At 54.5% G+C, this 25,250-nt stretch overlaps 2 protein-coding genes across 11 annotated transcripts in view; both read left to right on the top strand.

Moving 5' to 3' along the window:
* The window catches only part of LOC122387202 (6-phosphofructo-2-kinase/fructose-2,6-bisphosphatase-like), a 61,136-nt gene extending 39,879 nt beyond the window's left edge, over positions 1-21,257 (top strand). For 3 of the 10 annotated variants that reach the window (XM_043377145.1, XM_043377144.1, XM_043377143.1), the window contains exons 3-12: positions 8,946-9,071; positions 11,331-11,491; positions 12,744-12,878; positions 13,270-13,423; positions 13,664-13,767; positions 14,786-14,893; positions 15,653-15,846; positions 16,501-16,652; positions 16,894-17,021; positions 17,589-18,573. In XM_043377145.1, the coding sequence (XP_043233080.1) occupies positions 8,946-9,071; positions 11,331-11,491; positions 12,744-12,878; positions 13,270-13,423; positions 13,664-13,767; positions 14,786-14,893; positions 15,653-15,846; positions 16,501-16,652; positions 16,894-17,021; positions 17,589-17,756 (1,430 nt within the window). In that variant the 3' untranslated portion in view covers positions 17,757-18,573. Of the gene's footprint in view, positions 1-3,428; positions 3,523-4,835; positions 5,544-8,945; positions 9,072-11,330; positions 11,492-12,743; positions 12,879-13,269; positions 13,424-13,663; positions 13,768-14,785; positions 14,894-15,652; positions 15,847-16,500; positions 16,653-16,893; positions 17,022-17,588; positions 18,574-19,653 lie in introns of those variants that run through there. The other 7 variants (XM_043377147.1, XM_043377146.1, XM_043377151.1 and 4 more) reach the window with 6 other exon arrangements.
* An 851-nt stretch (positions 21,258-22,108) lies between these two features.
* On the top strand, positions 22,109-24,157 carry LOC122387206. Its single transcript, XM_043377159.1, has one exon. It carries the CDS (start codon positions 22,799-22,801, stop codon positions 23,984-23,986), a length of 1,188 nt encoding a protein of 395 aa, XP_043233094.1. The 5' UTR covers positions 22,109-22,798; the 3' UTR covers positions 23,987-24,157.
* The last annotated feature ends 1,093 nt before the right edge of the window (positions 24,158-25,250 follow it).

Below are 25,250 nucleotides of genomic sequence, written 5' to 3'. Positions count from 1 at the left end.
CAATGCACACTCAAAGAAGAGAACACGAATGGTGTATTGGATTTGATCATTTTCCTTTTGTTTGACTTTTGGTATCGCAATGCTTTATTCACTTTTAGGTAGATATGCGAGCATTCCTCAAAATCGCACCTTTCACCACGCCGCATTACCCACTTACTCCTGTTTCCGAGAACACCACACCCCAACTGGTACCTAAAGTCGTTTTAGGGGTAACTTGGCGGATCATGAGGGACTACTTAGTTGTTCACCAAAAATATTGTCCATTAAAACTGTTCTCTCGAAGCTATTTCTCTTAACTTGGAAGACAAATGTGTTTGAATTGAGACACGGCATCGACCCTCATTGCCCTGGCTTCGGGTTGAGCGCAAATATAGGGCCGCCACGCTGTTATTTTCTCACGGGTAGGTAAATTGAACCTTTCGAAAGGCTGTGCGTTCACTGTTCAGTTTACCTTCCGACAATGTTCAGACCGCCCATAGGCGTGCAAACACATGGTATGTGATCTCATTTGGTTGTGATGTGTCGTTGCCTCTTGGCACTGCCGATAGGCACTATGAGAATCCAAGGGTGGTATATGGGATATTTGCCCCTCCCACAGCGTCCGAAATTGATGAAATTTGGTTGGTTTAGTCGCATAGTTAGAACATACTTTTACACGGAAAAGCTTTTGTGAAGTCGCGCAGCAATTCATAAGGCAGCGACTAGCGAGACACGAACTTTTTGTAATTTGAGGGACTATTCTGGGAGTAGGTATGTCCTCCAAGTGTCTTATTACACTCCGCTAATACTGGTAGGTATCACGCTGTAACACCGTGATCTCCTTGTATGCCTACCATTGATCATGCTTTTGTGTTATGATAGTATCACTTCCCATTCCGCCGGCCGTCTTTTTTGTACGTCATACGACATTCAGACAGGCAGCATGGACCAACAATAGCCAACAATAGCCCTAGCACGCCGGTGCGGTGTGACCGTCCGGACAGGTGATCACGTGATCAGCCGGTGGGCTGTGATCACTCCCGCTGTGGGGTGGCCCAGCGGTCACGTGATCGAGCCGTGCGACTGCACGCAGTGAGCCAGTGAGCAGCTGGGGTGGTCACGTGGTGTTATGGTGGCGAACCCGGCCGGCTCAACCAGCCCGCCCTGGAAGAGGGAGGCGGCGCCCCAGGGCACGTGACTGGCGGGTACGGGCTGACGTAACCGAGCGTGCCGGCCCGTCAGATGGACCAGAGACAGACGGCCGGACCGGCGCGGCCACTGCCCAAATGTTATGGGGTCAGCGGCTGACTGCTGCCGCCTGCCACTGCCGGCGCAGGCTGCTCCAGCGCAGAGTCCAGGGCGCCTTGACGGGCCAGGCGACTGGGGTCTATACCTATCAGCTGACGATTGTGAGAGCGTGCCACTCAGGCCTCACGCTCTTTGGGAGCACAAACGACTTCATCTGGCTGGAGACCGCTCACGAACCCCTCTGTTGCGATCGAAGGGCCGCTGACGGTCTCCGCTGCACTTGGTGGCTGTCGTGGCAGCGGACAGATGTATTGAAACGATAGCTGTTATTCCCTGGTAGGAGCAGAGGACGGCGACCACATGAAGATTACTTTCTTAGGGATAGGCATGAACTCCGTTTTACCAGATGAACAATGCAACAGAAAATAGCATTTAATCCCAAATGCGATCAGTTCAGCACCGGGCTTTGTCCGACGCTCAGACGCGCCGTTACACAACAAAGTTCACTACAGCCACTCTGACGGGTAGGTAGTTGGCATTCAGCAACACTGCACAGAGTGCACAGACTGCAAGTCACGCTGGTTCGGGCAGACCATGTGATGGTGGCGTCATCACAGCTCAGCTGGGGCGGTGCCGCCGGTGAGGCCATACTGGGAACCCGCGCCTTTGGTGTTGGTTTCTGCCTTTGAATTAGTCTATTGGAGAGCAGCTGAGGGATGATGCTTTGGAGCTGAGAGTAGTTATCTTCAACGCATCACAAGGTGATATCCTCCAATCCAATAAGATCGTTTTACTTTCCAACTATGCTGATGAGCATTTTCAGCCTCCTCATCCTGCCCAAAGATGGAAGATTATTAGTAAAGTCCTCTCTCTCTCTCTCTCTCTCTCTCTCTCTCTCTCTCTCTCTCTCTCTCTCTCTCTCTCTCTCTCTCTCTCTCTCTCTCTCTCTCTCTCTCTCTCTCTCTCTCTCTCCCCCCGGTCCCCTCTCTCGCTGGTCCCGGCGGCGGACCGGGCAGTGGTCCAAGCCTGTGAAGCTATGGCTCACGCCGGCGCAGACTGCGCCTCGGCTACCGTCCCGTCACCGGCTCTGAGGCGCTATTTTGGGGTCCGGCTCCGGCCGTCCATCCGGCCGGGTGGGAAACGCCCCCCCCCCCTCCCTCCGTCCTGTCACCCGTCCCCCTGACTCGACACCGGGCGCTAGTCCGAGCGGAGACAGGGGTCGCCTGAAGATGTCGTTGGAAAGGTCACCTATGCATTACGTTTGTTTGGGATGGCAGGCGTCAGTTGCAGAGGTTAACTGCAGAGGTCACCGGCTGAGGTCACTCGTGACGATATGAATGTAAAGCGCAAAACTGTCATAGGCATCAGCGGAGGTTTGCCCCTGCTGTTTTCTTCGCTTCTTCTTTCTTTCAAGCTGGAATATAGGCGCCAGGTACCTGGAACATCATTCATAGCTCTTCACTGCTTTTCGCTTCATAATTTGAGTCTGACACGCCACATTGTGGCTCCTTTGTGAGAGTCATGGTCTCTGCTAGGCGGCAGATTCCTAATGGAGCATCTTTTTGCCCGTTCACTCGCAGTTCATAATGTTTTATTATTGTGAGATGTGCTTGGCGAGCCTTATTCAAGCTGGACATGCTGACTGGCTATGACTCAGCTGTCAGCCACGTCAACATTAGTTCTGCAACTCTGCATGTGTTGCAGCCAGCTACAGCGTCGGGGAATGAGGGGAGCATGGGCGCTCCGATCAGCTTGCAAAACGCAAACGTTTCTCAACAGCCGAACTAAGGTGATGTTGCTCTTGGAGTGCAGATGCACCCATGCACCGTATCGGAACGTTTCCGTTGAATGGTTATCTCAGTCCGGAGTTTTCTGGGCTCGGCTCGAAGGTGGCTGCTGCGCCGGTTGACGTGGCCTGCTGCCAGTGGGACCGGGCGGCGGGCAGGGCTGCTCGGCCGCGGCCCGCCGTCCCAGGTGGCGCCGGGCCCACCGGCTCCCGTGCCGGCCGTCAACTGCGCAGGGCCGCAGTGCAGCGGCGTGCGGCCGGTCCCCGCCCCTCCTCTCGGCTGCCGGCTGATGCAACGGTGCCAGCGGCAGCTGTTTACCAGCCAGCGGCGCGTCAGCGACCCGGCGCCGGCCATTGGCGGCGGCCGGGGGCGGGGCTGCGCGCGCCGGCCGCCGCCTGACCTTGCAGTGCCTTTGAGCGCCAGTGGGCCGACCTGCGGCCGTCGGCTGGCACGCGCCGGCCCGCGGCCCCGGCTGGTGACTGGTGGTGACAGTAGTGGTGCCACGGTGGTGTGTGACCGGCCCACGGTGCGCGCGACTCGCGCTCCGTTTGGAGAGCCGCCTGTTTTTGTCACTGGAGGCCGGCCTCGCGCGCGGGGTGGCTCCGAGAATCCGTCCCTGACCCGTCCGACCCCGCAGCACAGAAAGAACCGCTCAAATCCAACTAGCTCAGAGACTTGTAACGAGATGAAATAAACATTAGGATGCGGAAGTGCCCCAGATAACGTGTAGAGCTGACAAGTTAGGAATTCATTCCTAAGTGTGCATCTCTTGGCTCTATGCGAATCAATTATGTCCGCATTTGCCGCTTTGGAGCCATCAGCTTCAACCTCTGGGAGGTGATTCCCTGGAAAAGCTTAGGACTGCTAAAATCGTAACATTGACCTTTCCTAGCTACCGAACACATTGTTATCTATTCTTTGCGGCTCAGCTTACTCCATGACTAGAAGTTCTCATCGTGTGACAAGCTAAACTCGCACCGGCAAAGCTGCCAATTTTCTTCCTTGCCGAGCTGCTACCGACCAGCGCGAGCGGTCGTCCGGCACCCGCTTTGTGCCTGAAATTGTCGCCTGATTGTCGCAGTCCACCAATGCTTGAAATGGGGCGGCGGTGTATCCAGCACCCCTTGGGAACTGGCGGCGTGGTAAATACCGGCGCCGCCACACCGCCTCAGGGCCGTGCGGTCGATATTGCCGACCTTGTTTGTTGCGGGCAATTTGTTCTGTCGGGAACTGGCGGTGTAAACTCGCCACATAGCGAGACTGGTAATTTCTGTGTTTACCAGGAAATGGCATTGCCGGAGCTGAGACCACAAATCAAGGCTTTTCAGTGAGTCGATCAGGGTCGAGTTCAATTTGGTGGTGCGCTGAAGGTGAGCTGTTTGCTTGGAGGAGCCGTTCTGGCAATCAGCGAGATTTACCTGCTTTTCTGGAAACCTGGCGAAAACGTGGATGTTGCGAAACGCATACAAATCTCAAAATTCAATAAATCAAGGTGTTGGTTACAAGGAAGTTTACCTAGGTGATATTACATTGATAAAGGGGTGAATCTTATCTTAGTATGGCGCCATTTCTAAAGTAGCTGTCAAAAAGTTTCGAATTATTTCTCATTTTTAGCGAATGCTTTAGTAATTTAGTGCTGCAGTACCTAATAACGCTCTAAATTTCGGGACGTTACGTAACTTTCTCCGGGCGCTCGTCTGCTCGTATTGGCCTGGAGTGCAGCATCCAATCGATCCAGTCGTTATATCCCTCTGCGCTGCAGCGCTCTTCATCTTGCAATGACTGAGCAGTGAGCACTAAGACTGCGCACCAACCACTGGGTCTGGGACTGAGCTTTTCGCTCACGCTGGCGGCGGACGGGTCGGTCGAAACGGGTTTCCATGGTAACCGGAGTTCAGCCTGAGCTCAGCGAGCCTCAGCGATTGATCTCACTCTAAAGACGGCCCTCGACTGTTCCACTCTGCCAGGCTGGGCGCCGTTTTACTGGCGCGTCGGCTCGTTGGCAGAAGAACGGTGTGCGCTGAACTCTGGCCGTCTGTTGGACAAGAAGCAGCCCTCCGGCGGGGCCGTAGGCACGGGCCTGCTCGAAGGAGGAGAGGAGGTCGCGGTGGTGTATATGACGGAAGTGGTGTCGCAGTGAGCAGCGCTCCGCAGTGGGTCGGGAAGGACACCCCGAAGGCCGTGAGTCGTGGCCGGGCGCCGTACCGACGCTGACGTCACGGCTCCGGCGAGCCGGCCGGCCGGCGCCGGCGGTCCGCCAGTCGGCTGGCGGTCGCGCGCGCGGAGGGTCCAGGTCAGACGCCGCTGTTCCCGCTCCGACACACGCGTGACCGGCCGACTGCTGCGAGTGAGACGGACTTGGAGCGGACGCGGTGCGGTCCCTGTCTGGGTGGGGGCGAACCTTGCCGTCAGCGATGCCGCCGGTGATCAGTGAGGGCAAGCCGGCGATGGCCTGCGGTCGGAGTCCGCAACAGGTGATGCAGAACCACCCGTTCCTGCGGCTGATGAATCTGCCCGACATCCTGCCTGGTAAGAGAGGCTACTGCCACGCTGAAAAACCCTTTCCCTCTGACGGTGCGCTGTGTCTTTTGTTGTGTTGTGTGTCGTGTGCGGTGTTTTGTGGGGGCGGGACACGGGCTGTGTCTTGATGCCCTGTTTACATCAGTGGCCGGCAAGGGTTCGCACCTGGCTGTGTGAGGGTGGTTTGTGTGGGTGCCGCGGACCAACCAAGGCCGGTCAGTGCTCTGCCCTCCTGTGCCCCACGGGTGGAGAGACTGGCTAGGTCTGTCTGGCTCCCTCCTACCGACTGTAAACACGCTGAGTTGGCGGAGGGAGGGTGCACGGCGCAGTCAGCTGGCGGGGAGGGTGCACTGTGTACTCAGGTGCGGGGAGCGGTGCGCAGTGCCGCTGGCCGGTTACGGTATCGGTGAAAGGCACATCTGTGCACCGTTCTGTACTGTATCATCAATCCTGAGACTTTCCTAGCTTGTGACTTGCACTGATATGAGGAGGGGGTCTCGTGATTTGCCCGCATTTTATGATGGAAACTGATTTGCTGATCTCCGGTCACTTAAAAGTGATACATGAGCACGGATTGAGCCGCGTTCAAATGCAACCGATGAATAGTGAGCACTGTTGTAGTAGATGCGCATCAAACCTCCACGTAAGATTATTGAGTCACCTGAACCTCCATTTCATAGTCTGCCAGTCAGTCAGGAGCACCACACCAGACTCACCATTCGTCACCGCACTTGTCACGAGATCGTGTGATGTGTGGAGCCGCCCATCCTGTCCCTTCGACTGTCTCCGTTACTGTCAGGACAGATCTGGCGGCCTGCCAGCCGGGCCACGGTCTTTACCAGTGACAGTGCCACACTGAGACACCTTGAACTGACTGGTGTGACTGCACCTTCTCGGCAGTCGGCCGAATCTGCCAGAGTGCCTTCAGTAGTGTGCTGTACTGAGCTGCATTTATGCCTGCTTGGATGTGTGCTCTGGTGTGATGCTAGGCTACGACCTTCTGTGTTCTGTTTGAGTCTGAGGGCAACGCTCGTCCTACCATGTCTGTGTCCTAGTCGCTCTGAGAATAACTGCGTGTTGTCCCTGTTTTAAACGCACCCCGCCCACTCCCAGTACACCTGCGTGCACGGCGAGGACTCTTCTGATTCTGACATTTTCCATCTTGAGTACCTATACGTTGTCTGGTGCAGTTTTCGGAACTGCAGCACCAAACAATCAAGTGTGCGCTCGGTGTGCTTATGGCAGGGCCATTGCTCGGTGAGGTTCACTGACCGACTGGCACTCTTGTCTTGTCCAGGCAATGGATGTCGTGATAATTCAGAGTCAGAAGGGGGATGCATTGACAGATATTGAGCTGTCGTGGTGTGCCTTATTCCTTGGCATTCCGTGCATTGCTTTTGGTGCGAGGTAGGCAGCAGCAGACACTGCCCGTTCAATCCCTGACCTCGGTGGGTCGGTCCCAGCTCCAGCTGTGGACGGCGCCGTCACTGGCCAATGGTATTGTCTGTTTACTGGATGATGATGGGCCAGCCCAGTTCCACGAACTGAGTCGATGTGTACCTCAATAGTGGTCGATACTCGATAGTCGATGCTGTCGGTCGTTCCACCCAAGCTTTGTTCCATCTTCACGGTCGGTGTTCAATGTTCATGTAGGTCAGATGTCTTTAGGGAGCGTTTATCTTTTGTCTCTTAGAACGGAAAACGTAAAAACTGTCCTCGGCACCGCAATCGGAGGGATTCTGATTCGTCCTATGTCAGATGTGGAGGTTTCTGTGTGAGATGCATGTGGTGTACCATCCACTGTGTGTTGTGCAAGCGCGTAAATGCCTTTTTTCTCGCTGATATTTTTACGCTAAGATGAACTTTTCGCTCTTTCCATGTGTTATGAATACGTCTAATATACGTGGGTCGTCTGTTTATGGTCGTTCAGTGGTCGAGGGTTTTCTGTTGTTGGCTGTGTGACTGCCGTGGGTCCTCTGTTGTGATCTGGGGGTAGGATCTGCCGTGGGTCCTCTGTTGTGATCTGGGGGTAGGATCTGCCGTGGGTCCTCTGTTGTGATCTGGGGGTAGGATCTGCCGTGGGTCCTCTGTTGTGATCTGGGGGTAGGATCTGCCGTGGGTCCTCTGTTGTGATCTGGGGGTAGGATCTGCCGTGGGTCCTCTGTTGTGATCTGGGGGCGGTAGGCGGGCTCTGATAGGCGGCCGTCCGTCCAAGGCCGCTCGCCGGGGGTGTGTCTGCTGCGGTCCGCCCACTGACCGTGACTGTGGTCCGAAGGCCGTCCTCCTCCCGTGGCGGTCCGGCCTCCAGGAGCAGACACTTCCTCCCGGCACGCGGAAACGGAAGGCCCGTGCGGAACCCCTCCCCCATCCTGCGGGCTGAGGTCACCGAACGGACTGTGATAACTTGCAGCCGAACCGGCTACGAGCGGTGGCAGCGGGTACGCTAACGGCTTACTGAAGCCATAAAGATATTTGCTAGCAGCGTGGGCGACGCTCAGATTGGTGATGAAGTGCGGGGTTACCTGTGCATCGTAACCCCATAAGCCGGGCTTTGCTCATGCTGCTAAACTTTGTCCTTCTCAAATCAGATGTTGATTGTGGTTTGAAATGATAATCTCCTTTCCATGGGATATAATCCCTAATTTGCCAGCATTGTGGTGGTTGATTCCACATTGGCATTGATGTCAGTGTCTTGCACCTAATGCTCAGCAGAATATGGCCAGCGTCAGCATGACGCTGACTGTTCATTTCATTCACTCATTACACACAGTGGCGTGATAGAGTCGAAGATTTCCTTATTGTGTAACTGATGTGATGAAAAATCGTGACCAACAGTGAATCTTATCCTTGTCATTATCTCGTCGTATGGGCAGTTATATTCATAGCATACCGTTTTATCTGCTGAGCGTGCACTGTATATGGTTGAGTGTCGTGTCTCGTGTCCCTACACATTCATGTGTTGCTGATAAGACAACTGCGCAGTCTGTGACCCAGATGTAAACCCGTCTGATGCTCATGTAGGCTGCACGTGAGGCAGATTGTGAACACTTGTCTGGAACGAGCGTTTTTAGAGCTCCCGAGCTGTGTGGAGCGCTCGTTTGTGTAGAGCTGGTCGGTTGACTGTCTGCTTTCTTGGTGTCGTTGTATGACGTTATTTTGTTCTGACTTCACGGATTCCATTGGAAATTGATGGAATGGATTGACACCCGGTTCGCAGTGTTGTTGCCTGGCTTCATGTTGTACTCCTGACCTGTCATTCTAGGACTGGTGATTCGTGGACTGTTTGTCGTGTTTTTTATCGATCTGTGTAACTATCATGTGCGGGCATTGTGCAGCCACTGGCATTGTATGAAAGACGATATGTCTTGTCAACGAAGGATGGTAACACATATTTCTCTTTTCTGTCCCCAGGCGAGCGGACTAAGAGCATCCACGTGCCGCACGTGGTAGTGACGGTGGGTCTGCCGGCACGTGGCAAAACGTACATGGCGCGCAAGCTGGCCCGCTATCTCAACTGGACCGGCATCAAGACCAAAGGTAGGTGGACGGAGTGACTCCTGCCGTAGCCCCAGAGGTCTGTGGTAGAGGGTTGCTCAATGCCTCGGCTCGGGCCGCCTGGATGCGATGTAAGACATTCAAACAAACCGGGGAGTCCCGGCACTCCGCGTATAGCTTGTCTCGATGAACTCAGACGGATAATGTTGTGACGTAGAGTGGATATGCTCGGAGAAAGGCCAGGGGAATTCCGTGTGGGTTTGGCGAAGGCGGCTCGGTTTGTGCTAGTTAGGAGGCGTATTCATGTTGTGAAATCGCTAATTTCCGGCGCTTAAATGGAACTTCCAACACTGATGCGTTCACAGTAGAAATCCACTCCGCCAAGACGAGCCAAGTCGTAACTTTTCGACCACTTGCGGGTTCTGTGTATTTAGAGTGAACAAGTTGTGCACTCAGTGAACCTCTGGCCGTTGGTTGTTTGGTGCGGGTTCCCAGTTATCGGTCTAGTTACCACGCGGTAACCGAAGCCTCTCCAACTTGTGTATCGGTTGCCGCTGCCTGCTGGAATGCTGGAGCTCTCGAGACAGTTCGGTTTGCCCCTGTGGGGCAGACGGTCCGACTGACCGCTCCATGTCCTCCATACCCTCCGAATCGGCGCGGCTTCGTGCTGGGCTTCTATCTCGGGAGTGCGGTACGTGCGACCAGTCCGCAGGGGGCGGGGAGGGTCGCCATTTCAAAGTCAGCCGAACTGCTAACCTACCCAATATGAGCGGTTCCTGACATAATCTCGTCGACTTTTGGCAGTATTCACGGATTTTGTCGCGTTAGTCGGCTTGCAATCGTTGGGAAATGGCGAATGTATGGAGTTACGTAAGGAGAACGCATGCATCGAGCAGCTGTGGGCGAGCGTCGTCGGTTGGCTGACAAAAACTGGCTGGGTCACAGGGCCAAGTCCGTCAACGGTAGGTAAGCTGGCTCCGCGCCTGCCACCGAGCCGGTTCAAACAGGAACTAACCGGATAGGCACCGATTTCGGGGTAAGGTCCATGCTAACAGTGTCTGCTTCAGTGCCCCAGGGACTAGAGTTTTACTTTTGATTTTTCTGCGCCAGGGAGCGATGTTTGATCAATGATCAGGCCGGTTTTTCACTGTAGGTTGGGTCCGATGAGGCCTAGAATTCAGTGCCCCGGAGACAGGACTTTTCAGTAAAATCAGCCAAAGTTTAACTGTGCTTTGGGCTAGGGTGTTTCTGTTGTGAGTGCCGGGCATAAAGGCCCGGGGCTCACCTATGCCAGGGAGTTTTGATTTTGTTCCCAGTGGAGTCTCACTGCGTTGGAAGATAGGGATCTCACCAGATTTTACTGAACCGTAAAGCGGAGCTGTATGGACCTAGGAGCAATCGAACTTTCCGGTTTGGCTGTACACTGCCCTACGATGGCCATCATCTCTTCGGAACCAATGACGTAATAATCACCCAGTGCGCGTCATGACGTCAGTGCTTGTTATGAGAAGCGGCTGCGGTGCCGGAGGTCTTGGAAGCACGGGAGCGGACTGGAAAGCCCGTCCTCGGCTAGCAGCCTCCCCTCCCCGGTTAAAGCCTCTGAAAACTTGGCAGGATATGTTTTTGCGAACCAGTATTGTGGCGTCATAGGTAGGTAATATAGTATGTAATTATATATTGTATGCCGTACTCAACGGAAAACAAACCCTATTTGTAAACATTGTTCTCCGGAACTGCTACAAATACATTGGCGTTTGGGAATCTAAATGTGTTGTCTTCCTTTAGGGCTTTTGGTACTTATGCATGCAATGCTAATTTTGCTTGTCACATGCGTCGTGTCACGTCTGCATGTTCTGATGAGGCCGTTCACTCCACGAACAATGGGATTTGCAGCGTGCATTGACCACCTCTCTGGCACTGGTCACGTCTCGTCGAACCGTCTGACGTATTGATCGCTGGCGTCACAGCCCGGGCGGCGCCGTGGCGCTCATCAATGGCGAAACGTGTGTCCGCTGTGTCTGACCTGATCTGATCTTATACACTGCGTACTCCACCTCATACTGATCTGACCTGACGCGGCTTGGTGTGACCCACCGTGGTTTGACCTTCCCTGTTTGGTTTTGTCAATACTTATTTTTCACGCGTAATCTCAAATGACCTGACTTTTTTATCCGGCCCTATCTACTCTCAACTTGATCCTATATATCATGTCTGGCCTAACCTGATCGACTACACTACCCTATCTTGAGTTCACGTGATCTTATCTGACCCGATCTGACCCGACCCTGTCTCACCCTGCAGTGTTCAACGTGGGCGAGTACCGTCGTCAGGCGACCACGCGCTACAAGAACCACGACTTTTTCCGTCCAGACAATGAGGAGGCGATGGCGATCCGCATCAAGTGCGCGCTGGACGCCCTGGAGGACGTCCGACACTGGCTCGATGACGGCGGCATGGTTGCGGTGAGTCGCGGCAAATCGTGGTCCTTAAGGGTGGGATATTGGTTTTGGTTTGAAAAGTTCTCTTTGTAATGTTTTTACTTTGTTTTTCTTCTTGATTATCTCAAGGGCATTCACGGTGGGTATGATATTAAGCCAACTGAGATTATTCATGCTCCCATTATATAATATTAGGAATCCCAAATTCTATGAATAATATTTTACCTGTCCCTTTCGTCCAGTGGTGTTGCCAGTGTTTCTATTTCATGGGCGTGCTGGTAACGGCTGATATTTCATCTGTGACAGATTTGGGTGCGGGGCCTCTTACGGTGGGCTGAACCCAGCTGGTCCTAGCTGATCCATAGGATTAGATAAGGATAGATGGCGTCGTAACTCCCCCGGTTGGCTGGGCAACGGAGTGAAATGAGGCTTTCACGGTGCCAGAACTTATTACCGGGTCTGATAACCGCGGATCGAACAAGTCTGTTTCGGGAGCTACGGTGCACCTGTAGGGGCCAGAGATCCATGGGCCTGGCACCGGTTTCTCCCTTCTGGAAACTCGCTATTTGTGTTTCTGGGCCGTGCTGATAGGTGAATAGGCTGGCCGCCAGGTGTTACGTGTATTTGGCTATTGGCTGTTTCTAGTGGTCTAGTCTATAGACTCCATCCGAGTCTGTGTTGACGGAACACTGCATAATGTAGAGTATTTGCCGGTGGGAATGTTTCTGGAATGTCGATGGAGGTTTGTCACCACGGAATGCTGTCAGTGCCCGGCGCTCGCCATTGGCCCGGAATGGCGCCCTTTGTTTTTGTTTCACTCTGGAATGCTGCCCATGTTGTTGGCGTGCGGTATGCGCCCTCAATGCGGTCTATGTTTGCCATCAATGATTGTTCCGTTCCTGGTACCATGTCTGGTGGATGGTGGTGATGGCGGCGGGGAGCTCGCCCTTTCAGCCGTGGGCGAACCGCCGCCGGTCGATAGCGGCGGAGACGGCGGACCGTGGAGACGGCGGGGACGGTGGATAAAGCACGGATGGAACTAGGAGGCGTGGAACCTTCCTGACATAGTCTAGAAACTGTGCTAACGAGAACTGAGTGGGCCTTGGTTTGGTGGATACTGAGTAGTTAATTCGAGTTCGTCCCGGGTCTAGCATTTGAAGTGGCTGAGTAGTGGATCAGCTATTCCCACTGTCTGTCAGTGTGCCATCTGGGTTTTACGCGGTGATTTGTCAGCCATACTCACTTATGCCTGACTCTTCTTCTCGTCCTTCTCCAGGTGTTTGACGCCACCAACACGACCAAAGAGCGTCGGCGCATGATCTTCGACATCTGCACCCAGAAGCTCGGATACAAGTGCTTCTTCGTCGAGTCTATCTGTGATAAACCCAACATCGTCGAGTCGAACATTCTGGTGAGCACGGCTGTCTCCCGGGGGCCAGTGTCGTTAGGTTACTGGGTCCATCGCCGGACGTGTCAGCCTGATGAAATATTACCGTGTTTGTCATAATGTGGATGGGTTTTAATTTCATTTTAATTTGTTACCAGCCTACATTGAGCTGTGGAATGTGTGGATTGTTTGGTTACCAAGTGAGAAGCCGAGGCGAACCACGAACTTGTTTGTAAAAGAAGATTGTGTCGACGAAAGCCTAGTTTCGAGCGAAATCGACTTGTTCCCATAGTCAGCACAACACGTGTTAGCTGTGTATCCTATGTGATGGACAGTTGATTTGCTACACCATTGTTTATCGTACTTGCCGGTCATTTTTCTCGTCTGTGGATATTGATTCGTTCTCCCTCTCCAGGAGGTGAAGCTGACCAGTCCCGACTACACTGACTGTGACAAGGAGACGGCCCTGCAGGATTTCCTGCAGCGCATCAACCACTACAAGGCCTGCTACCAGACCATCGACGAGGTCGAGGAGGCCATGCTCAGCTTCATCAAGATCTTCAACGCCGGTAGGTGCTGCCCCTCGGGTGCGGGCTGCGACAAGACTTTGCGTGTGACTCGAATGAAGGCTTTGCATGTTGGTAACGTTGCTCGTAAGATCCATGTTGACTTGCGTTCATCCATGTGTCGCCTTTGTAAATCCCTGTGTCCATTCGCCTTGTTTTCTGCTGAGTGTGACGGTGTCAATCGCTGCCTCAGCATTGAGTGATACACTGGCCCCGGCCTGACTTGACATGTCTGTCCCCCAGGCGAGAAGGTGATGGTGCACAAACACGAGGGCCACCTGCAGGCCCGCATCGTCTACTACCTGATGAACATCCACATCACACCGAGGACCATCTACCTCACACGGGTCAGTAGATAATCGGGTAAATCGCCCGCGAATGCTTCGTGCTCGCTGCTCTTAACTCCCGCCACTCAGGGCGCTGTGCTATTTTTAATCTTTGACTTGGTGTCTGTTGTGTCCCCCGCTTCTGTCCACCTCGTCACACGCCCGGGAGACCCCAGAGTGCGGGTTTATTGCGGAAAAGCCAAGAGAGCACAACAGAACCGATTGTTTACATTTTCCAAATCCCACGTTTCCGGAAGAGAATGAAACTGTAGTGATGGGGGTCCTCCTCACTCGCCATCACTGACCGCGTAAACTACAACTACTACACCCTAGTCTCTTATCAGGGCTCGACGTTAAATCTACGGAGACCCAAAGAACTCGATCCGACATTACAGATATAGGATCGCTTCTTCAACAAGAAACTAAATATACGTAATACAGTCACAGAAATCCGGCACTAAACAGAGTAATAAATAAATACAACTTCGGCGCTCCTGAGACATATTCGGCGCACAAACAAACTCCAACAGTGTCATCGTGTCGTAATCCCCTTGTTAGTCAGCAGAATGATGTGCTTTTTTCTAAACTCGACTTTGTACTTAACTTGAAATAGTGCTGTTTAGGCTATGATTTCGGAGTACCCGAGGCGAACGATTTTGCTGCGGAATCGAGCAATTTGTCACAAGCAAATTATGCCCCACTTTGTCGCTATCTGTGGGACGCGAGCGTAGACGCTACCTCGCTCGGCCCGCCTCCGGCACTATTTGTATCTGTAGACCGTGGCCGGCCACGTGAGTGGACTGTAACCGGAGCCGGTCGGTGTATTGGTGTCGGACGCCGCCCCCCGACCTCCATCGGACCCCGGTCAGCCCGTCTGAGGTCCACCGAGCCGGCCACTGCTGATGTCAGGGCACAGTGTTTGTAACGTCTGACCCCGGGGGTCTTTGGTACCCCCAGCGAGGTTACCCGACCTGACCTAACCTGACCCGACCTGACCTGACCTGACCTGACCTGTAGTAACCTGACCTCTGTCCTGCAGCACGGCGAGTCCGAGTTTAACCAGGTGGGGAAGATCGGCGGCAACTCGCGCCTCTCGGAGCGCGGAGAGCGATACTCGCGCGCCCTGGCCGACTACATCCATGAACAGGTAAGGACAAGGGAGTCTTTCATATGGAGATGTGACCGCCAAGCTCATACTCTTATTCGTTTGAGGAGTAAAGCCTGTCGTCTGATAGTGCGTTTGTCCCACAATCGTAATTTAGGTCATGCTGGACCCGTCTTTCGATGGTTCTTCCGTCCCCGCCTGCTGGACATTAGACTGGACGTTGCCCTCTGACCCCCGATGGCGGCAGAGTGCGTTCTAGCCGTTCAGCACATGACAGACCACGCGGCTAAGCTTATTTTACCGGGGGCGTCGCCGGATGACCAGACGCCCTGCGCCGTGCCCCCGCCCAGCTATATCCGCAAAGGGCGGGGTCCTGACGACTGTTTAGATAGCGGTCCTGTGACCCAGTTAATATGATTGGCCAGTGTGTGTAGAATTATCGCTTCAATCAGCGTAAACATTGGCCGCTCAGTGGTTTCGTTTATTGTCACATAGTTCAGATGTTCTTTCTCAATGAAATGATTTGAGTTTCTTGATGAGGCTGATGAGGATTCAGGGTGATGTAAGGGTCTAGATGACCCTCTCACTAATGATAATCGATACTTACATTTGTATGAGGCCTTCCTAATGAGAATATTTATCGCTTACTACCCACCAGCCATACAGTCCTTCGAATTTTTTTCTCTGGCGGTGCCTTTTTCATGACCATGGCCAACCACCCACGCGTGTCTGTCTTTGAACCCCGTCCTATCCTGAGTATGCACTTCTACCCCCCCCCCCCCCCGTCCGGCGCGCCCGCAGAAGATCGACGACCTGCGCGTGTGGACCAGCTGGATGCTGCGCACCATTCAGACAGCGCAGCACATCTGCGCGCCCCAGGAGCGCTGGAAGACGCTGGACGAAATCAACGCCGGCACCTGCGAGGAGATGACCTACGAGGAGATCCAGCACAAGTTCCCCGTAGACTTCGCCGCCCGAGACCAGGACAAGCTGAGGTGAGTCTTACGAGCGAACAGATAGAGAGACGGAACAGCTGAGGGATGAAAAGGGAATCTGAGACTAGGGAGCAGGTTCAGCCGATTGCGCGTCGCAGCAGTCCGCGCAGTCGCTCAGGACAGCTGTTGTCGCTGGTTGGTTGCTTATCACGAGGGACGATGCTAGTGATAGATTTTGCGCAATAAAAATGTCGTTTGTGTAAGTTGTGTCTGAACAACTCAGGTGTCGGTACCTGTTGCTTTGCGCATTATCTCTACTCATCTCAGGATGTGCCGGTACCCTCAATCATAGCCTCAATATACTCGCCAGTCGCCATTGTGTGCACCTGTCTCAGGTACTGTTACCCTCATGAGTGTACTGCTCAGTGCCTGTACCCCTGTCAGTCATGTGCCGGTACCCGCGCGGTGAGAGTAATAAGGTGTAGTGCCTGTACCCCTATATCCCAGGTACCCGTACCCGCGCGGTGAAAGTTACGTGGTGTACCTACTGTCAGGTACCGGTACCCGCGCGGTGAGAGTTACGAGGACCTGGTGTTGTACTGACTGTACCCCTGTCCCGGTGGTGTACTGACTGTACCCCTATATCCCAGGTATCGGTACCCGCGCAGTGAGAGTTACGGGTGATGTACTAACTGTGTTACCCCTATATCCCAGGTACCGGTACCCGCGCGGTGAGAGTTACGAGGACCTGGTGGCCCGTCTGGAGCCCGTCATCATGGAGCTGGAGCGTCAGGAGAATGTCCTGGTGATCGGCCACCAGGCCGTGCTGCGCTGTCTGCTCGCCTACTTCCTCGACAAACCGGCCGGTGAGGACAGATTAGCGACTGGAATGAAATCAGTGCTCTCTGAGCCATGTTGTGAGGGTTAGGGTTTCAGGAGACGTTGACCTTCTACGTTGTTTGAGATAATGATTCACTTGTGTAGCCGTCGGTCGGCGCTCTCTTTTCTGTGTGCCTGTGTTACTGCTGACAAACGTTTTTTCTGCCAGTCGTATACCCGAGGTGTTTACGTCCATCCGCTGACGCTTCCTCTCCACTCGTTCCACAGAGGAGCTGCCCTACCTGCACGTGCCGCTGCACACCATCATCAAGCTGAAGCCGACGGCGTACGGCTGCGAGGTGGACTACGTCAAGGTGCCGATCGACGCCGTGGACACGCACCGGAGCCGCCCCAAGGTACGGCCGCTGTGCGCGTCCCGCCGGCGCCCCGGCGCCCCTCACTGTGACCGGCGTGTGACTCTGTGAGCAGGCTCGGCGCGGCGGCGGCGGCGCAGCGGGGCGGCGGCGGCGGCGGCTGGCGACCGGCCGGCACGCGCGCGCCGAGCCCTAAACGGTAGGTGGCCCCGCCGGCCGGCCGGCGAGCGCGAGACGGGCCGCCCGTGCCGGCGCCGTGCGGGCCGAACGGGGTGCGAGCCGCCGCGCGCGGGGCGATAGATGACTGTGTGGGGTGTAATAACTAGTCTGATGGAAGAGTCTGTTCATTGAGCAGAGGGGCACGATTCAAATGACACTTGATTCGCTGAGCATGAGTGGGAACTGCATTATGATTCCGCGGCCCGATTTCCTAGCCGTTTGGTAAGGAAAGGATGCCCCCGGCCCCTCCGAGCACGGTACTGCCTGTAACTACCCTGGTTCTCTCATCTGATCCGAGCCACCTCTGCTCCGAGCCAATCCGAGCCCCTTCCCATCTCCGCACCTCCGACCGCTGTCGCTAACCGTGCCGATCTGTGGCGTGTGTTCCAGGTCCCGGGCAGCCTGTCGGCGCACCACCAGGGCGCTGCCAACGGAGCCAGCTGCTGTCACAACGGCCTCACCAACGGCACCACCAAGGGCAGCACCAGCACCAGTGGCAGCTGCGCCGGCGCAGAGGCCACCTGTGATCTCATGTCCGAGGAAAATATGGTGGTGTAGCGCTCGAGGTCGGACGGCCCGGCACCGATAGGACTTCAATGCGACGCGCGATTCTCCGCTCTCTGTGAATGCCTGTGATGCGATTGTGACACTCATGTCGACATCTTGATGCGGAGGTACCGCCTCATGCGATGTCTGATGGAACTGTGCTCGGAAGGCTATTCGCCTGGCGCTTGGTACCGGCAGCGAGTCCGGCGTCGCCCCCACCCCTTGTGGATCTCCCGGTGGTCGATTGTAACCCTTGTATGGTCGGTCCGGTCTCCAAACTGACCGGGTAGGCCGATGTATCGGTTAAGAGTTGGTTGAGAACCATGTTTTATAGCTGATCTTTCTTGAATTGCCGCTGAAAGGGTGGTTGTTTTGATCCCGTAGGTCGCAGACGGTTATGTTTAATGCCTGGTGAGCGCGGCGGGTTGTGGTATTGTACTTTTATCGTACTTTTTTGGCAGCATCGTCGGCATGGGTCGCTGTTTCTCTAGTGGTTTGGTGTGATGATGCGGGGCGGCCTCGCCCGCCCTGGCCCTGACAGGTACCCCAGGCGGTGGGATGACACCGCCACGACCACCCTCCCCCATGTTCACGGGACGGTACTGTGAGGTGGGCCAGGATATTTCGAGCAGCTGCCGCCAGCCGCAATACGCATGCTCATCTGTATCACAACCCAATCGATATCGTATCTCGTGCCATCGCGCTGAGTCTTGTTTTAGATGCGGCAATCAACAGAGTTGTGCCGTCCCTGCTAAGTTTCTTAGACCTATTTATCGTGCTCATATCTTCCAATCGTGAGGTCGTTGGCCAATAAACCATTCCTATTCGATTATCCGACTGAGCTGAGAGGTGGTTATGGATCGTTTAACGTTACCGATGTCTCCGCGTCAGGTTCCAGCTCATCCAATATTTAATCTACAAGGTATCTATGATAGATTAGTGTGTGTCGTATGTGCTGTCTTTTGTGTAGAGTTACTGTCACATATCGCATGCCTCGAATTGATAAAAAAATAGTCTGCATTGTAGTGTTACCAAACGCTTCTTCGTACGTAGCTTTGCATTGGTCATGCCAAAATGTTTCCGTACTTAGCTTTGCTTTTATCATGTAGCATTACCGTCTCGTTTCCAGTAGCCCGCATTGTAGCCAGTTTGCATTTTGTGTTCCGCAGTTGCTCGTTTTTTTTCGCTGTTGTCCCGCTGTCCGTCGTTAATCGTTATGTTTTGTTGTCATCTTGCTAGCGTTGACTGCTGTCGATTCTGTTTGTCTCGTTCTACCCCGTAGGCGGTATTTCACCGCCAGAATCATCTTATCCGGTTACGTTCCGTTAACTTTGCTTCTCGCCGATATGTGCTCCATGTCTCAAAGTCTGGTGCCCAGAATTCATGGAAAGATAGGGGCAATGAGACGTGATAACCGGTTGGATGCGACTTTGACTAGTGGTCCTCTGCAGTTGGCTCTTGCTTTCAAAATGTATAACCTGCTAGGAAGCCTGTTCCCTTCCGTATGCCGCCGCCATCTCACGCTGCCTCACCCGTCACAAGGCCCCGGTCTGCCCTCGAGGCATCTCCTCAGATGAGGCTAGTCTCCGTCCATCCCGCCGACTAGTTCGTCTGTCCGTCTGTCGTCATTTTGTCTATCCATCTCCGTCCGTCTGTCCGTTTGTCCGGCGCTCGTCTGTCTGTCGTTCTATCCGTTTCTTAGCTCGTTCGTCTGTCCATCAATATATTGTTTGCTTTTCTGTCCGTCCGTCTATCTGTCTATCTGTTCGTTCGTCTGGTCTGTTCACGAGTTCAGTATAGCGTCCCGTTGTCCCGTGTCGCCGCGAGGTGGCGCTGCTCGTCTCCCGTCCGCCTCAGCGTTGCCTGTTCGTCGCCGATCAGTCACCCCTGGTATCTCGTCTTGTTCTAGGTGGTCAGTCTGTCCCGATCGTACGAGGATGCCATGGAGACACTGCCTTTCCACTTCTGAGCGGGCCAGCCGGTGCCTGATGCAGCTCAACAGGACGGCGCCCTGACCTGCTGCAACGTCGCACCACGACGGTCGGCCTGAGCTGTGACTGTTGAATTCAGCTGGGGCCTCAGTCGACTCTTTTGATGACCTCAGTGACATCAGTTGAGCTCGGCTGACCTCAGCTATGACCTCAGTCACCCCGGTTGAGCTCTGATGACCTCAGCTGTGACCTCGGCTGACTACTATTCGTCGACCGGTACAAAACAAAGAATAGAGTATGGCAGTCGGCGGCGGACTGCTGTATTTACAGCGCACAGGACGGTACTTGCCGGCCTTGCCGCACGTGTGATGCGCACAGGGCCGATTCGGGTTTGCTCTTTGTCGGCACAGATACTGCGAGGCGGGCCAGTCGTGCGTTATGTTGGCAGTGAGGGGCTGTGGGATGGATGAAGAGGTCAGTGGCTGTGTGTGGGTCGGTCGCAGTGGCGCCGACCCGTGCCAGTAGAATGAAGCCACGTATCAGTAAAAAGGCAGAGTTCAGGGTCCCAGTGGCCAGTGGACTATCATGACAATCGCGCCAGTTTATGAGGATGTGATGGACGCGGCCTAAGTTGACTGCGGAAATGACAGTGATTGACTTATTTAAGCTCTGTCTTGTGGTTTAGGAGGCTGATGCATTGACCAGGGTCGTAGTGTCCTCTGTATAAGCATTCAGTTTCTATAACTGACACATCTTTACCCGATATTTCCCATCTTCGCTATCCAGCGATGCCGAGATATTATGTGCTTATAGCAGACGTGCGTGATATAGTATAATCGATTGTGTTCAATATCTGACAACGGTCTATTTGGCACTATTGTGCGGTGTATTTGACTACTGTGAGTGCTCTGTGGGTCTTGTATATTCTGTCCTTTACACTGGAGATCGGGCTGTCTTTATCATGCTTCTGCTCGGGCTCTTGACCCACTATTTCAAAGACTTCGCGACTAGCGTTTTTTAATCTAGCCTCATTCTGTTTTCTTACATATCGTTTTTCGCCTTTCATTTAGACCATGGGTAGAAGCATGTTATCATATTCTATAGCTGGACACTGGTTAGGTGGGTTTGACAGTGTATTGCTGTGTATCGGTGCTGCGCGCGACAACGAGCCCCCCCCCCCCCGCCGGGCAGACAGTGTGATATGCTCCGGCTTGTAAAAAGCAGCAAGGTTGTGTGACGCATTCAGCTCACGGTAAGGGCGGCGGCTGGCGACCGGACCTGGCTGGGCACTGGGCAGCGTACTCTATGCAATCGCCCAGTCGAACGCTGTTTGACCAGATGCCGCAGTAGCCAGTGCCTGTGAAACCCCGCTGTCTATGCCGCAAGCCTGCTGTGAATGTGAGCGTACCGTGAGCTCGCGTCCTGGTAGCACTGTTCTGGTAGCATCCGCGGCTCAGGCGGCGGTCACCCTACCCGGCCCGGACTCTCAAAGACGACGGTCTGAGTGACTACAGTAGTACAGAGCCTGCACGATCGTCATAACTTATAGCGAGACGCGAAAATGCATCATTATTTGTCCTAAGTTCTGTTTTCCTTCTCGGTCGCTGTGCTGACCAGTGCTGACCATGAGTCGCATCGACACCCAGAGGAGTGAAAAGTACATGCATTATGAACGAGGCGGGGGTCCCCCGGTTTCACAGAAGAATGCACGATATGGGTGCCGCCGTACCGCCGTGAGGCGAGTCCACCTGCTCAGGCTGAAACAGCACACCACCGCATCCGCAGTTGGAGCCTGATCGATGCTTTGCAAGCTGAATTTATAGCAAGGATGTTGTTATGTTGCTGCAGCGGATATCATACACTCGGCGATACCGGTCGGATAACCACATTCGCTCATTGTGCAATGTGCATCCATCAAAGCGTAAACCTGTCTATGGATTACGGATTTCAGAAATCCTTCGCATATACCACCTGATGTTCTGTCAGCGTTGTGTAGTGTGCAGGCATAGCAGAGGGCTTGGATATAATCCGCTCAGTGTCCATTGTAGCCTATAGGTACTCGATCAAGGCTTCATACAGTGGTGTTTTGGGAATAGTTGGGTAAAGGGGTGATCTACAGGGTGCTATATACCCGGTATATACCCGGTTACTCTGGGTAAAGGCATATGTAGGTACTCCTGGTCACTCGGTTCCACTCGGGGTATAGCTGTCCGTCGACAAGGAAAAAACTGACTGTTTCCTATCAGCCGCACTTATGTAAGCCCACGACACAAATACAGCGCCTCGGGCGTCCTTGGACGGCGCCCCCCCCCCCCCAGACGGGGGTCCGGGGGCCTGAGGGGGGCTCGGGGGTCCTCTGACGCCGTCGGCTGGCCGCCTGCCCCCGGTCGATAGCAGCTGCGCAGACAGTGCTCGGGCCGCTGTGGTCACCGCCGGCGGCACACACGAGGTCGGTGACGGGTCGCCGGTCAGTAGGGCGACCTGTGACTGCAGGGCGACCCGTGACGGTGACGGTGGCCGGCACGGAGCCGATCCGTCGGTATGATAACCTGCGTCGGCCGATAGTGAACGTCCGAGCGGAGGGGCGCCGTCACCAGGTGCACGCGATCTACTGCCGGCCGGCTGCACGGTATGTTGTGACTCAGTGCACAAGGACTCGGTCTGTACCAGCGCAGGCAGTGCAGGGGCCTGGCTTAGTGCAGTGACGGCGGTCCCTGGGTGTGCGCGTTGCGGTATTGGGTCAACTGTCAGCGACGGCAGGCACGACGCGATTCTGCACATCGTTGCAGCATGAATGAAGTTTGTGATTGGAGGTTTGTGGTTATGTAACGCTGCTGGACCTGGATTTCCTGGAAGTCTGGCATTCATGCCCGATACAGATCGGCATGACTTGGTTCGGCCTGTAGTGTGACATGTGCAACTGAACGCAGTGCAGCAGTCAGTGATTGTCAGCGCCGAGGGCTGGGGCCCGTTTGTGCGTGCAACAGCTTCGCTATAGGACTCAGGGGCACCGTTTCATAGCTCAAAAGCTCTACTAATCAGAGCTACAGTGCTCCACCGCAGAACTTCTGAGCTCGTCTTTACAGCTCAAGAACTCCACTTCTGTCCTCCAGAAGTCCAGCCATGTTGGAGGTCAGCACCCTGCGCCCGGTGAAGCTGGCGCTGCTGTACCTGGCCGACCTGTGGACGTTCCTGCGTTCTTTCTACAGCGACGACTCGGACGTGCCGCCGCCGCGGCCGGAGCCGCCGTCGGACGCCTGGGTGGAGGCCAAGATGACCTCGCTGCTGCAGGAGGCGCCGGAGGAGGACGGCGACTGCGGCAACAGCAGCTCCCAGCCGCCCGACTGGCTGGATGACCGAAAACTGGCCCGCGCACGGCGGCTGCACGAGCTCTACTGGCCGGTCATCAACAACTCCCAGGTGATGTCTCTGTTCCTGTCGTTCACGACGATCGGTGCGCGGCCGCTGGTGTACACGCGCCGCTCCGACACCGTGCCGCGCGCGCGCCGCCGCTACCTGGAGACGGCGCTGTACACGCTCACCTGGGTGTTTGGTGACGTCTGGCTGCCGACTGACACCGCCTTCAGTAACGCCGACAAAGTGCGAGCCATGCACCGCCGCGTGACGGAGCAACTGGAGGGCAAGGACCTGGCTGAGGTCGACCTGCCGGCGCCGGGTCGGTGTCCGCTGGCGGCCCTCAGAGGTGACCTGGGCCCGCCGCCGGCGGAGCCTGCTCGACCGACACGGTTCCTCTCCCAGCTGGACATGGTGCTGACGCAGTGGTTCTTCGTTGGCCTGGTGGTGCTCCACCCGGAGAAATTCGGCCTGGCGCACCTCACCGACGACGACCTCGAGTGTTTCGTCCACCTGTGGCGGAGCATCGGTCACCGGCTGGGTGTGGCCGAGAGGCACAACCTGTGTGTCGGCTCGCTGACCCAGGTGCGCGCGCTGTGTCTCCAGCTGGAGCGGCGCGTGCTGGTGCCGCAGCTCCGGCACCCGGACCGCTGCTGGCTGGGCCTCACACACGCCCTGTTCGACGGTCTGGGCACCGTGTTCCGCCAGTGTCACCACGACGTCTTCCTCTACTATATCCTGCACGACGTGCTGGGGCTGGAGGTGCCGCGACTGTACGGCACACTCTCCTGGCTGACCCGGCTGCGCTACCGCCTGCTGCGCACCATCTTCCGGCTGGCTAACGGCAACACGGAGATGCACGCGCGGATCAGAGAGCGCGCTCGCACCGAGTTTGTGACCGGGGTGGAGAAAGAAGGCCTACCGAAGAACGTCACCTATGTACTCGACCTTATCTAGTCATCGGTTCGAATATTCGAACGGCAATAAAGACGTTCTAGTGAATAGTGCTTGCGGGTCAAGCCAAGGTGCCTTATTAGTTGCTAGTCGATCTGATCATAGACATCTGCATACATAGGTCTATGACCGTATCTGTAATAAGTAATCACTATAGCGTTCAGTGTCTATTATTTTATTAGTCAATAAATCGAAATGAGCCAAACGCTGTAGCAACCGCCCGGATGCATATTGAACGTTATCTATCTGCCGAAGCTTGGGGATGTCCAAGAGTAGGTACTGGTAGGTTCAGCTTTTTGGCCACGACACGATATGCTTAAAGAAATTACTCTTTACAATCAGTGGTCATCAGCGTCAGTCAAATAATCATACAGGCAGTTGATGTTCTGATGGACACCGTGTAGTTGTGTTCGACAGCCGTATTGATTGAACGGCTGTTATGTCACTGATCTTGTCATAGATGTAAAGATTTTCCCACAGCACAAGTGACGCTATGAATTATTTTGACATGTTGGTTCGTATTAATTTGGCTGGAGTTACAGATTCTATGTATTGGAATAGCTGACAATCTTCTGTTCAAAAGGTTCAGAAAAGCCCATTTTCTAGCTAATATGGACGTACGGGACGGTTTTGTTACTGGTTGACCTCATGGTTAGAGGGCGTTTAAAAACGCTCACAGAATGAACATTCTCATTATAAACATCCACCCAGGACTACAAAAACAGAGATATGTCCTTGGACTCTATCTCGTAATATACACAATTTCCAGACCTATGTCGAGGCCGCCTGGAGAAAGGGGGCGGGTAACTGTCTGCTCGGGACCTCAGAATGCCCTTGCATCACGAGGCGTCTAATATTCATGAGCCAATGCTAAATGCATTATGCAGCGTTCGAGGGTCCTCAGCAAGAAGCGTCTAGCTTTGTAAATTATACATCCATTTGGCTTTCGGCAAGGCTTTGGTAGCAGGTCGTCAAGTCAGGTTAAACACAGTTTTAGGGCCTAAGTTTAGACCAAGAGTCAAGCTTCCGTATTTACGAACTTTGAACGGTAAAAAGCTTATCAGCAGAAGTCAGTGAAAGCAAATAAATAATGAATGGTACGAGCTTCAAAGCAGCAAGAGACCCGTCTCAGGCCTCACACAAACGTCCATAAGGCACGGCCGCTGAATAATCGGACAGTTCATGGCGGTAAGCAGCAGCTGCTATGTTCCACCCAAAACAAAGGTGTCAGTCGAACGAAGCTCTGCCTACAAGCCTCAGCTAGCGG

Source organism: Amphibalanus amphitrite, unplaced genomic scaffold (assembly GCF_019059575.1).
Source record: "Amphibalanus amphitrite isolate SeventyFive unplaced genomic scaffold, NRLGWU_Aamphi_draft 000276F_arrow, whole genome shotgun sequence".
NCBI classification, from domain to species: Eukaryota; Metazoa; Arthropoda; class Thecostraca; order Balanomorpha; family Balanidae; genus Amphibalanus; species Amphibalanus amphitrite.
The sequence above is the reverse complement of the archived record's forward strand: the minus strand, read 5'-3'. Positions and strand labels throughout refer to the sequence as shown.

Bases quoted from the DNA above. Each gene is read 5' to 3' on its own strand.
- LOC122387206 (XM_043377159.1), top strand. From the start codon at position 22,799: ATGTTGGAGGTCAGCACCCTGCGCCCGGTGAAGCTGGCGCTGCTGTAC.